Raw genomic sequence first — 12,593 nt, forward strand, 5'->3', positions numbered from 1 at the left:
CAATCCCTTCTCCTTCATTCTCTTCTTGGGATTTTGGGCCTGCACACACAAATGCCTGGCATGAGTTTCAAGCCACTGGGTCTGGGACTTGAACTGAGACTTGAACTGTGGTCAGCCATGTGGTAATCCAGTACTTTAACTACCATGCCTCCTGCTGTCCCTGAATTTTAAGTCATTCATTTTTGCAAGAATGATTCCCAAACCTAGATGATTATCTTATTTGTGAGTTTTAAAAATTTTATTTTTCTAGGTCTCATTTTAGGAGATTTGTGAATCTCCTGATTTGTGAATTTGTGAATCTTAATTTGGAGTTTGTGAATCCTTATTTTAAAATAATTCTTTGTTTCTTGTCCTTTGTGAGGTAATCCCTTCACAGTAAATCCAAAGTAAAAGGAAGGAAATAAAAATTGTAAAATGTTATAAAATAACAGACAACAAAGAATCAAAACCTCTAGAAGTTGAGTCTTCAAAGTGATAACTAAAATTAGTCAATCTTTTATAAGATGATTATAAAAAGACTCACTACTACAAATAAAAAAGTGAGATATGGGGAATTTTATGAAACCTGGCCCTCAATAGGCTTTACAGATCTTTCTCTTTGAAGCATATTGTAGACTCATCCCTAAGACATCACCTGTAGGTTCTGAGGATTAGTTAGTACTTACATAGCATTATAGATATGAAAGGGTCTCAAGAACTCATCTAAATGATCCCCCTGATAAGAAAAGGCCCTTAGGAGATCCTAAAGTAAAGAAAAATAATAAGTCAGAAAGTACTCTTGAGAAGTTCATACACAGCTCAGTATGAATATTTAAATATCCTACCAATGCTAAGACTTGTCCTATGTTTATGCCAATGACTGTTGACCATAATATAGAATAAATACTCAATAAATGTAAGTGGCCATTATTACTGTAGTAGCCCTTATATTAAGTATTTCTGTGGAATGAATATAGCAATGTTTCACATCTTTTAATTATAATAGTGATAACATAGAAAGAACTTAAGTTTAGCTATAATTCCAAGGTCTTAAACATTTTCATTTCTATTACTTCCCAATCTTAATTCCTTGAAGCATGTATTTCTCATTATAATCAATGTATAAAAGTATGATAATTGGTTAAGCACACAGTTCCTACAGTGTGTTATAATATATGCCAGCAGAGAGTACACACAAAACAGATAATACTCCTTCCTCCAAAGAGCCTGCTTTTAGGTTATTAATGCATTTTGGGACTGCCTTAACACTTGAGGGAGTGGTATATTTCAAAAGTGGTTTATATTACTTCCCACATTCTCCCAACGTGGTAGGTAATCTAGCCATATTAGTATATACCATTACTATTACTTTTGGAATGTTGAATTGCACTGCTATAACCACCCACAGTTGCATTTGCTGAAATCACTTTTCTATCATATATAGAGAACTCCAAAGAACATTACTGCTCTTATTAGCTCTGAATCAAGACAGTGAGTTGGCTGTTTAAAATAACTGAATCTTGTGTCCTTTGATATTTGTCATCAGTTCCTGAATGACTTCCTTTTGCCAAGATACTTATATTTTTAAAACTCTTAATCTATCTCATATAGAATGTTTTAAAAGGAAAGAGCCATGATATTTAAAAAGGAGCCTTTCATGTAATAAAAAATAAGGTTGTATAATATTTATGTGTTTACATGCATTTAAAATAAAGTCTCCCTTTATAAGTCCTCACTTTGGAATATTTCTGGACTTCTTAAAGATTTTTAAAGAGAAATCCAAACTCTCTAGTTAATAGTTTTTTTTACATGTGAAATACATATTGCATTTACAATATTAAATCTCACAGTGACCATCCATTTTTAATCTCAGTGAAATGTTATGAACTAGTTGAGAGGATATTATTACATCCATTTTACAGGTGAAGAAATTGAGGTAGACAGTGATTAAATGGCACCCTATTTTATCACTTGGATAAACTTGAGATTAGAGTTCTGCTAAGGATTGTTTCTATGACTACACCTTCAGTAGAGTAACCATGCATTTAGTATAACAGGGATTGTCATAACTTGTACCTTTTCCAAAGTAAAGTTTATTTCTCTCATGAGAGAGAGATGGAGAGAAATCCCCTCTAGGGTCTTCCAGTCTCAACTAGTCTGGATGTAGATGTAGGACCTTTGCTATGTGAGTGTAGTAGTGTTACTGCTCTGCCACCTCCTGGTCTTCCCAGTTTATGCCCATTATTCATCCACCCAACTGGTTAATTTTCTCTTTTCTGTGTCTCAGTTTGGGCCCAGCTGCAGTAGCATGCATTGCTAAGATGCTGTGCTCTGCTAGATGGAACCACATGAGAGGCTGGGTGATTCCCAGTACAACATAAAAGGCTGGGCAGGGTAGTGTGTGCCTGTAATCCCAACCAGCTCCAGAGGGCTGACTCAGAATGATCACTAGTGCAAAGCGAACCTGAGTAACAAACAAGACCCTGTGTAAAAAAAAAAAAAAGAACCAGTTATAGTGGTGCTGCACACCCAGCTGTGAGTCTGAGGCAGGAGGATTGTGACAAGAGATGCTGTCTTTAAATAAAGAAAAAGTGTCTCAGTGTTGTTATTTTAGTGGATAAACCAGATAGTTCTTTTTAAGATTTTTGCTGTAGGGTATATGTGCTCACTGGAGTGATAAAGAGACAGTGAGAAAGTCAGAAATCACTCCCAAAGGGAATGGCCATGCTACAATCCCTTCTCCTCCATTCTGCTGTCAGGATTTGGTACGTGTATGCACACATATGCCCAGTGTGATTTTCAAGCTTCCGGGTCTTGGACTTGAACCATTCTTGGCCTTATCTACCATGTCATAGGCTGGCCCTGGCTCATCTTTTCAGAGAGGTTATATAGAATGGATGTTAATTTGGTTCTAAAAATATATGTAGATCAGAATTTGGAAATCAACTAAATCGTTTGATTCTTACAAATTAGCCTAGTCAACTCAATAGAGAAATTGGTTATGTAGTAGCATGCATGTTTTATTCTACTAAAGAGGCCCAAACTCAGTGGTGCCATTAGTGCCATACCAGACTACAGAGCTGGAAACCACACATCTAGTGTGTGAATTTCTGGACCAGCTGGCCTGAGATACACCAAGTGCACGCACATGTGCCCAGGATCCTGGCAAGCTGGAGGGCTTGAGGAAGGGGATTGTAGCAAGACCACACCCTGTGGAGTGTCCTTCTGACTTTCTCTTTCTTTTCTCTCATGCATGCACATGCTCTATCATGAAATAAATAAGTAGAAATCTGGGGTGAGACATAAAATGTGGAAATAATAGCTAATCATAGGTCTTTCAGTAGAGAAATACCTCTAGATTGTGAATATATTACTAAATGTTTCAGATTTTAATTGTAAACTACTTTCTCTTTAAGTTTAGTCTAAAATCTTTACATTTTAAGTAGATTTCAGATATGATTACTCTTTATATGTTCTTTGTAACTTGGGGTTTTGCTATATGTAGATTTAAAGTTTTTTTAAATGATAGTATAGGCTTATAAGAAAAACTCAATGTCTCAAGCCTCACATTAGAGGCTTTAGATTTCATATAGTTCTAATTTAATGCATTTCTCTCAGCCTAGATGAGAGCATGTTATTCTTTCACAATCTTAGACATGTATTTTAGAGCCAAATACAGTTTCAACAGAAAAATTACTTTCAGGCATTGCAGGGGTCAGTTTTATCAGTGCTTTTGCCTGGAACATAATACTAGCCAGTGCTCATGTTTTAAATGTCTGAAATGTCAACTAGATTAAAAATGAGAAATGTAACCTTAAAATGAGAGATGAACTAGGCTATATAGTCTGCTGGAAGTGTAGAGTGGGGGGAATCTATTTTATATTTCTGGTAGTGATAACTACCTATACTAAAGCTTAAATGGGTGTCTTAGTTTTAATAATGGGATGAGAAATATAAAACAGCCCCTTTGATGACTTTATACCACCTTTCTATCAATAAAATTCAATCGGTATGTAGAGAAGAGATTATAGTGGTGTAGTCTGGAATAAGAAAAAAATGGTGGAGCAGCTCAAAGTTAAATTTTATTGTGGAAGAAAAATCTGTTCATCTTTGATGTATATTCTCACATTTGATTGGGGCATGATATAATTGACATTCTTTTTTAGAGTTATCATTTGTTTTTGTTTCAGACTGTAGCCACAATACTGATCCATATAGTTGAAATTCCTAGGGTAAAAATTACACTACTTTGGCCAGCCTCAGTGACACAACAGTGATGCAGCACTTGCTTCTGTGGTGCTGAAGCCATGTGGCGTGGTCCCATATTTGTGCCCTAAGGTCTTCTTTTGCACAGCAGGAAATGGATACAAATGGATGCCTGTGATCCTGGCTTCCTGAAGCATGGGATGGATTATTACATAAAAACCCTGTTGGGGGTGTTTCTGTTAGTTTCTTGAGAAAGAAATAGTAAATAAACTTTTTAAAAAGTAATTTTATTGCTTTTCTATAAATCTCGTGATTCAAATGCCTTGATAGAACATAGCAATTGAAGTAAACTTATTAAGACTATTCAATTGTAATGCTAAAACTTAAATTATATCAGCCATGTCATGTTCCTGTTTACTTGGCACTAGTGGTGACATTTTTATGAAATAATATGGAGAGCCTAACCCAGTGTACAAATACATAGTATTTATAGAGCAAAATGGGCTTCCTATTTGAGGGACTTTTAAAGTCAGCTACCAAACGAAATGGTCTCCCTATTTGAGGGAGTTTTAAAGTCAGCTTCCAAGTTTCATGGTTCATTTCTTAAGACTGCTCTCACTTATGACACCAATTATAAGCCCAGGAGTTTGAAAGCTACCTTCAGGCTTGCTGATTTGCTTGGACTCAGAAGAACTCACTGAAAGCTACTAAACCATGGTTATGCAGGAAAAGAACATAGATTAAGGGGTGGCAGGTAGCATGGTGGTTAAGGGTGTTGTACTCCTACATGGTTGACCACGGTTCTAGTCCTGGACCTGGCAGCTTGCTTTTGCAATTTCTCTCTTTCTCTTTCTGTCCCTCTGGTCAGAATAAATAAATAATGAATTAATAAGGTTAAATAAAATAATTATTTTTTAAAAAAGAACATAGATAAATTACAATTAACCCATGAGGAACCATGTTGCTGGACATCTACTAGTCAACTGTGGCTCAAGTCCTGAACTGGGCAGCTTAAAACTCACACCAAGTGCATGTGCATGCCTTCCCATAATCCTGAGAGGAGAATGGAGGAGAGGGAATTGTGGTGTGGCCATTCCTCCTGGCGGGATCATTTCTTGCTTTCTGTTTCTCTGTCTCTGTCTCTCTGGTGAGCACACACACCCTATAGCAAAAATATCTCTTAAAAAATTGACCAAGAAGCACAGTCCAGAATCCAGGAGAAGTACCAAATATGGAGCTTCTGTTCAGGGTATGTTAGTCTCTTGGCATCAGTGTGGCAGTGTTTCAGGGAGTATTATTAACCAGGAGTGCTCAGGTGAGTCTCAGTGTTCATAGTTTTACTTGAGCTCCATTACGTAGGCATGACTTATTGGTTGTCCACATGTTAGTCTCAGTGTCCAACTGAAGTGCACCAAAGTCCTTGGATTTAGTCATATTTGTTTTTTGGAGTATTTACTTGGCACTAGTGGTGACATTTTAAAGAAATAATATGAAGAGCCTAGCACAGACGTTTCCCTAAGACTGTATGTGCTCCCTGATTTTTGAAGGGGTTATGTCCCAATAAACCCTTAAGTCGAAAATAATGGAAGTTGAAAATGTATTTAATATGCTACATACTAAACATCATAGCTTAGCCTAAACATACCTTTAGTATGTTCAGAACACTTTCATTAGCCTACAGTTAGACAAAATTAGTGCAAAGCTTATTTTTTAATCAAGTGTTGAAATGTTGAATAGCTTATGTAACTTTCTGAATATTGTAGTGAAAGTGAAAAACAAAGATCATATGAATACTTTAAGTATGGCTTCTGCAGAGTGTTAACACTGCCACTGTTGAAAAGTAAAAATAATCATAAGTTAAACCATTGTAAGTTGGGGGCCATCTTCTGTAGTTGGGCGTGGCCAACCGCCATTCTCCCATTATTAAACTGTCCAGTGTGATTGACTCCAGCAAATAAAGGTGGTCCTATCAGGCATAGCTTTCCCAGGACCCAGAGATTACCTTTCAGACACTAAGGCTTATTCTTCATTTCATATTCTCTTCTGATAAGTATTTTTTTACATTCACTTTATTTATATAAATGTATTTCAAAAAGTCAACACGCTTTTGCTAAAAGTAAGTCATTGTATTAGTAATCTATTGCAATGTAACAAATTTTGTAGTTTAAAATAATAAGTACCTGTTTCTAAGAGTGAAGCATTCAGGAGCAGCTTAGCTGGGTGCTTCTAGCTCAGACTCATAAGGTTACAGTCAAGGTGTCAGCTGGGGTTTCAATCTCTGGATACTTAACTGGGGCTGCAAGGTTTGCTTTTAGTCTCATGAATGTTGACTGAATGCTTCAGTTACTCATAAGGGAGTCTACAGGGCTATTTACGGTATGATATTTTCCCAGCTCAAAACAGCAAGAAAGTGTTGTCAGGATGGAAGCTTCATTTGTATGTAACTTAATCTTGGAAGTGAAATACCATTACTCATAGTGTTGGCACTCTACTGCTCATAAGCCAACCCTGGCACAGCATGAGAAGGGATTATATAAAATGTAAATACCGGGAGACAGATGTCATTCAGGGCCATTTTAGAAGCTGGCTACCACAGTCTCTAAGCACTGTTGTTAAAGAGATACTTACTTAGTATTTTACTGTAGTTAGCATTTTACAAGAGCATCACAAATACTGAACATGCTTTATTCCCTTTATTGGTCTGGGATTCATCCTTATAAACATCAAATTTATTAAACAAGAGATAGTAGAGTATCATGAGGATCTTTGCTTTTATTCTTTAAGGCCTCTGGCTTTTCTTTTTAAGGTCTTATGAATATTTTATACATGTTTTCCTCCCTTTATAAGCTAGTTGTTACTGTCTTTTTCTTGGAGATCTTTTCTTTGCATCTGGGTTGGAGCAGTAGCCACAGACTCAGACCTTTAGGAACTAGAAAGTAAACTAGGTATCCTATGAGAATATCCATCAGGCTTTCCTATTGGAAGAATGTAAATTGTCTTCAGTGCCTCCCCTTTGTGAGAGTTTTTTTTAGCTTGCTTTCTTACTGTAGTGAGTATTCTAGGTAATTGAGTTTGCCAGATAGGTGACCATTGGCTAACTGAGCTAGCAGTATGTAAAGTTTCTCTTTATTTTCCGTATAAAGTTTTTGGTTATTTTGTTTACTAACCTTGATTTCTTAGGCCTATTTTTGTAAAAAATGAAGGGAAAATTTCTGATCAGTGAAGTGGAGAATAAGAAAATACTCAGCTTAAATATCTCCAAAAAAATACGTATAGACATATAAGGCTTTTTTATTTTTCCTGTAAAATATATTTATAATCTTATGGTAGGGCCACTGTTTAATAAAACAACTCCAGATAAGTTGTATATTGGATTGAAATAGTGTGAATTTTTTTTCTCCCAAGTCTATCAAGTAATTCTTAGACATTCAAGAAGTGGCAACGATGTCTGATGATAGAGAAAATGTACTTTACAGTTTGCTATACCATGATTTTAATTACATGCACAAGCAAGAGTAATCATTTTGATGCAAAAATATTTTTTCCCTTTCTAGAGAAAAATGGAATCAAATTGGAACTTTGTAGAAGAACTGCTGAAAAAGTCAGTCAGTGTTCAGGTAACTAAAGTGAGACAATTTGTGGACTTTGCTAAATTTTTGCGCTATAAATTTATAAAAAACCAATTGCTGAAATGATTTAAATAACAAGCTGTTTATTTATTTAAAAACCTGGGATAGAATCATTCTTTAAAGGACCAATTCACAATAGTATAGAAGTTTCTATTAGTGACTACCCTTTTAAGATTTTTACTTTTAACACCAAGTTGCCAGTTAAAGGACAAAGATAATTATCTCAGTTGGAGACTTTGACAAAATGTATTCAAAATAAGTGGTAGATGCTTCAAACTATAAGCCATTCCTTGACTCTATGATATCAAAGTAGGAGATATGATGAGGGAGATAGTCAGTGGCATTGGAAATTCAGCTGTATCCTCATCACAGCGGGAAGGTGACTTGCCTTGCTGAGCAATTTGTCTTACAGGCTTGAATCCTATTCCAACTGATAAGGTCCTACTTTCAGAGCACTCATTTCATCCCTTATCACTTTTCTTTCTGCAAAGCTGTTAATGTAGTGCTTCATGGCCCAGAGGTCAGACTTGACCTCCTTTAAAAATAGTTTTAAATAGGCTGTTCATCACATGTTTAAATATGTTGCATTGTATCTCTGTAAAGTTTTGTAATATAAGATGTCATTTATGTAAGAGTTTATGGGAAATTATAGTAAAAAGAAATTTAACTTTGGAAATACATTGCTTTTCTATTAAGAAATAGATTGTTTAAAACATGAAATAATGAAATATGTAGTGTAAGGTGGATTAATGTGAATATATAGAATATAGCTATATTTTTTAAAGTAACTTTAATTGCTTAAAGTTTTCTTTTACTGATTATTTGTATTAACTTTTCTTTAGGTGAAACATAAATGTATTTAGATATATTAAGGATCTTATAATTACTAACTAAAAATTCTAGCTTAGAATGCCAAAGAATTCTGCATACATAATTGAATCAGAAACAAAAGATGTATTATCCTTTTTAAAATTTTCCAACCACTATAAAATTTAGTTTATTTATATTTCATGTTTTCTGTATCATTTTAATAGACCTTCTCCTTTACTGTTTTGGAGAAACTGTTTCTCCTTTACATACTGATTTGATAACTGAAAAGGGTTCTTATATTTTTTATTTCAAGAATGTAGGGACTCATTAAAAAGTGATTGCATTATTGTCATTTGTATCAATTATCAGTTCAGTCTTAATACCTAAACATATCTTAGTTTGAATCAGCCGAAAAGAATTTCAGTAATGTCTGGATGGTGTTACTTTTCTGTGGACAGTAACTGCACCTGAGCCAGTGAGTGGGCGTTTTAATTTCCAAATTAAGTTGTAATTCTTAAACATTTGTTTTATCTGTTGTATTTAATACTATCTGTACTTTTTTCAGCTTAAACAGTGTATGAGTTTATGGTTTTGTTCAGCTAGGTTTTAAGTTACAGTGCTTGGAGGCTCTAAAGTTTTATATGGATAAATACACACACACACACACACACACACACACACACACACACACACGTCAGGGACAACAAGAGAACAAATCTATCTTCATCTCTAGTCCGTGGAAAAGTTTGTTTTTTGACTAAAAGAACAAAGACTCATTTCAAATATTTTTTAGTTTCTTGAGAATTAATACTTTTTTCCTTTGAATTTTGACTCCCCATAATTTTGATTTTGAAGAAAACTCTTAATTTTCTTTGATTTGATAACTGAAAAGGGTTCTTATATTTTTTATTTCAAGAATGTAGGGACTCATTAAAAAGTGATTGCATTATTGTCATTTGTATCAATTATCAGTTCAGTCTTAATACCTAAACATATCTTAGTTTGAATCAGCCGAAAAGAATTTCAGTAATGTCTGGATGGTGTTACTTTTCTGTGGACAGTAACTGCACCTGAGCCAGTGAGTGGGCGTTTTAATTTCCAAATTAAGTTGTAATTCTTAAACATTTGTTTTATCTGTTGTATTTAATACTATCTGTACTTTTTTCAGCTTAAACAGTGTATGAGTTTATGGTTTTGTTCAGCTAGGTTTTAAGTTACAGTGCTTGGAGGCTCTAAAGTTTTATATGGATAAATACACACACACACACACACACGTCAGGGACAACAAGAGAACAAATCTATCTTCATCTCTAGTCCGTGGAAAAGTTTGTTTTTTGACTAAAAGAACAAAGACTCATTTCAAATATTTTTTAGTTTCTTGAGAATTAATACTTTTTTCCTTTGAATTTTGACTCCCCATAATTTTGATTTTGAAGAAAACTCTTAATTTTCTTGAAAAAATATTTTTCTTAATTAGAATGTCTTACTCATTTTCTTACACTGTATAGTGTACTTTTACAATATAACTAGTATTTTAATAGGGACAGTTAAAACTGTTTTGAAGATAAATAAGTAATTTTGGAAAAGAGGCAGGATGACCAGCCATTCGTGCTAAAACCAGGGAAGCCCTGAGCAAACTACATTGAATCTGTCACCCTAGAAGCACTGCTGATATAAAACACTTTTTCAGCAAAGTTAGATATATTGTAAAGTCAGAGAAGTAACTTATTTGTGGAAGAAAAGTTCATTATAATATTTAGGAAGTAGTAGTCCTCTGATTTTCTCTCATATTCTTTCAGTTTTATCGTGCCTTAGATTATATCAAATTATATTCTACAAGTAACAGAACTACTTGCTAGAGTTTTTGAAACCAATTTTGTGGGTCCAGTAGGTGGTAACAGAAAGTAAAGAATATATTTGGATAGAGCCATCATTTCGATTACATCTGTTTCCCCCCCCATTGAGGTAAATTAAAATCCAACCATCTTCTTGTGCTTTGACTTTATATCCAACAGTGAAAGAGCCCATTTTGCTATAGTAAAAAAGAAAAGAAAGCAAAAGAAAATTTTCAAAATATACAACAGTCTTTAAATAAAATTGTTAGATACACTATTGCAGTTTTTTTTAATTGCCAGAGAGTATATCTGCTGTAGTATTAATTAAACAAGTAATGTCTCAACTTTTTTTCTCCTAATCAAAGATCTTTCAGAAACCGACATCAAGGTTTAGCATATATTAATTATTAATAATTTCATTTACCTAGGTGTAATTGAATAGTTAAGTGTCTTAAGACAGTTTTTTAGGAGTAATAATATTTAATATTTGTAAATGTCAATTGTAAACATTTATTCTATCTTCAGAACAGTGTTATTTTTTTCCTATGAAAAGGGAGTTTTAGTTTTATGCTTCCTACTCTTTTAAAAAATATTTTTATTTATTTTTATTTAATCAAATTTATCTTTATAGTGTAAACATTTATTTTTCCAGCACGAATATCATGCATATCAGTCAAGACAAAGCTATTACTATATACATTATAATTAGCAAATAGCTTCTAATTTTTTGTCAATTAAACATACTTTTACTTTTTTCCTTCCCTTTTCCCCTCTCTCCCTTGCATACCAAACTTTTTTTCACATTTTATTGATTCACAGATGATCTTAAACTAAAAATATGGACAAGCTAAAATCTAGTGACAATTGCACTGTAATTTTCTTCTGAAACATTTTTTTCTCTCTCCATTCCCCCTTTTACTAGAGAGAGGTATAATCTAACTTATTTGCACACACAAAATTAGGATAGTCTCAATTTGGTCTGTTATTTACACAAACTATAAGAATTCAATTTTTAATGCAAGGCAACAGATACTGTTGTATTATTGAACTTATGCAAATAACCATTCTGGCACAAAATGAGAATGATCATAAATATTTTCCAATTGCAGAGGGGTCAGAAAATGAGAAAAGTTTATATTTCATTTAAGAAAAAAATTAACAGATTGCTGAACCTACCAACAACTCAAAAGAAATAAAAAATCTTTAAATCTAGAAGACAAAGCATAGAAGAAAATCAGTAATGTTTTAGTCAAAACTCATAGAATTCTATTTCACCAGTTCAGTGTCAATGTCTCTCATCTCATCTCTCTTTTGTTGAATTTGCAGTGTTACTGTGATCTGCTCTTTCTGTTTAAATTCTGAAAGTTAACATTCAACATTATTATTGATATTTCTAAACTTGTCCTTTCCATTAAGTTGGCCATGGCATTTTCTTAGTCATTTTTTGTTCTTTTTTTGGGGAGAGGTTTTTGCTACAGGGCATGTGTGCTTGCCAGAAAAACAGAGAGAGACAGAAAGAAGCAAGAAATCACCCCACGGGGGGTTGGGGGGGAGGTGGCCAAGCCACAATCTGTTCTCCTCCATTCTCCTCTTGGGATCTCGGGAACTTACGCACACGCACCCAGTGTGAGTTTAAGCCACCAGGGCCAGGACTCGAACCATGGTCGCATGGTCGACTGCATGGGAGTCCGGCAACATAGCCATTATGCCAACTGCTGGTCCCTATTTATTCTTTTATTTCTATCTGTCTTTAGTTTTCCTGGTATAGCACTCCCTTCAGAACTTCTTGAAGAGCTGGTCTGGTGCTGGTAAATTCTTTCAGGTTTTGTTTTTTGTTTTTGGGGGTTTTTTTGGAGAGGTTTTTTCTATAGGGTGCATGCGCTCACCAGACAGACAGAGACAGAGAGACAGAAAGCGAGAAATCACTCCCCAGGGGAGATGGCCATGCTGCAATCCCTTCTCCTCCATTCTCCTCTCGGGATCTTGGGCACGCATGCACATGCACCCAGCGTGAGTTTTAAGCCACCGGGTCCGGGACGCGAACTGCGGTCGGCTACATGGGAGTCCAGCGACATAGCCATTACGCTAACTGCTGGTCCCTCAGATTTCGTTTATCTGAGAATTTTTTTTTTTT

General features: G+C 34.7%; 1 protein-coding gene across 1 annotated transcript in view; it reads left to right on the forward strand.

The window, feature by feature from the left end:
- The window catches only part of MMS22L (MMS22 like, DNA repair protein), a gene marked incomplete at its 5' end in the record, with an annotated part of 162,514 nt that overhangs the window by 38,852 nt on the left and 111,069 nt on the right, over positions 1-12,593 (forward strand). The window contains one exon of the mRNA XM_014590732.2: positions 7,740-7,802. Within this exon, the coding sequence (XP_014446218.1) occupies positions 7,740-7,802 (63 nt within the window). The remainder of the gene's footprint in view (positions 1-7,739; positions 7,803-12,593) is intronic.

Source organism: Tupaia chinensis, unplaced genomic scaffold (genome assembly GCF_000334495.1).
Source record: "Tupaia chinensis unplaced genomic scaffold, TupChi_1.0 Scaffold000478_3, whole genome shotgun sequence".
NCBI lineage: Eukaryota > Metazoa > Chordata > Mammalia > Scandentia > Tupaiidae > Tupaia > Tupaia belangeri.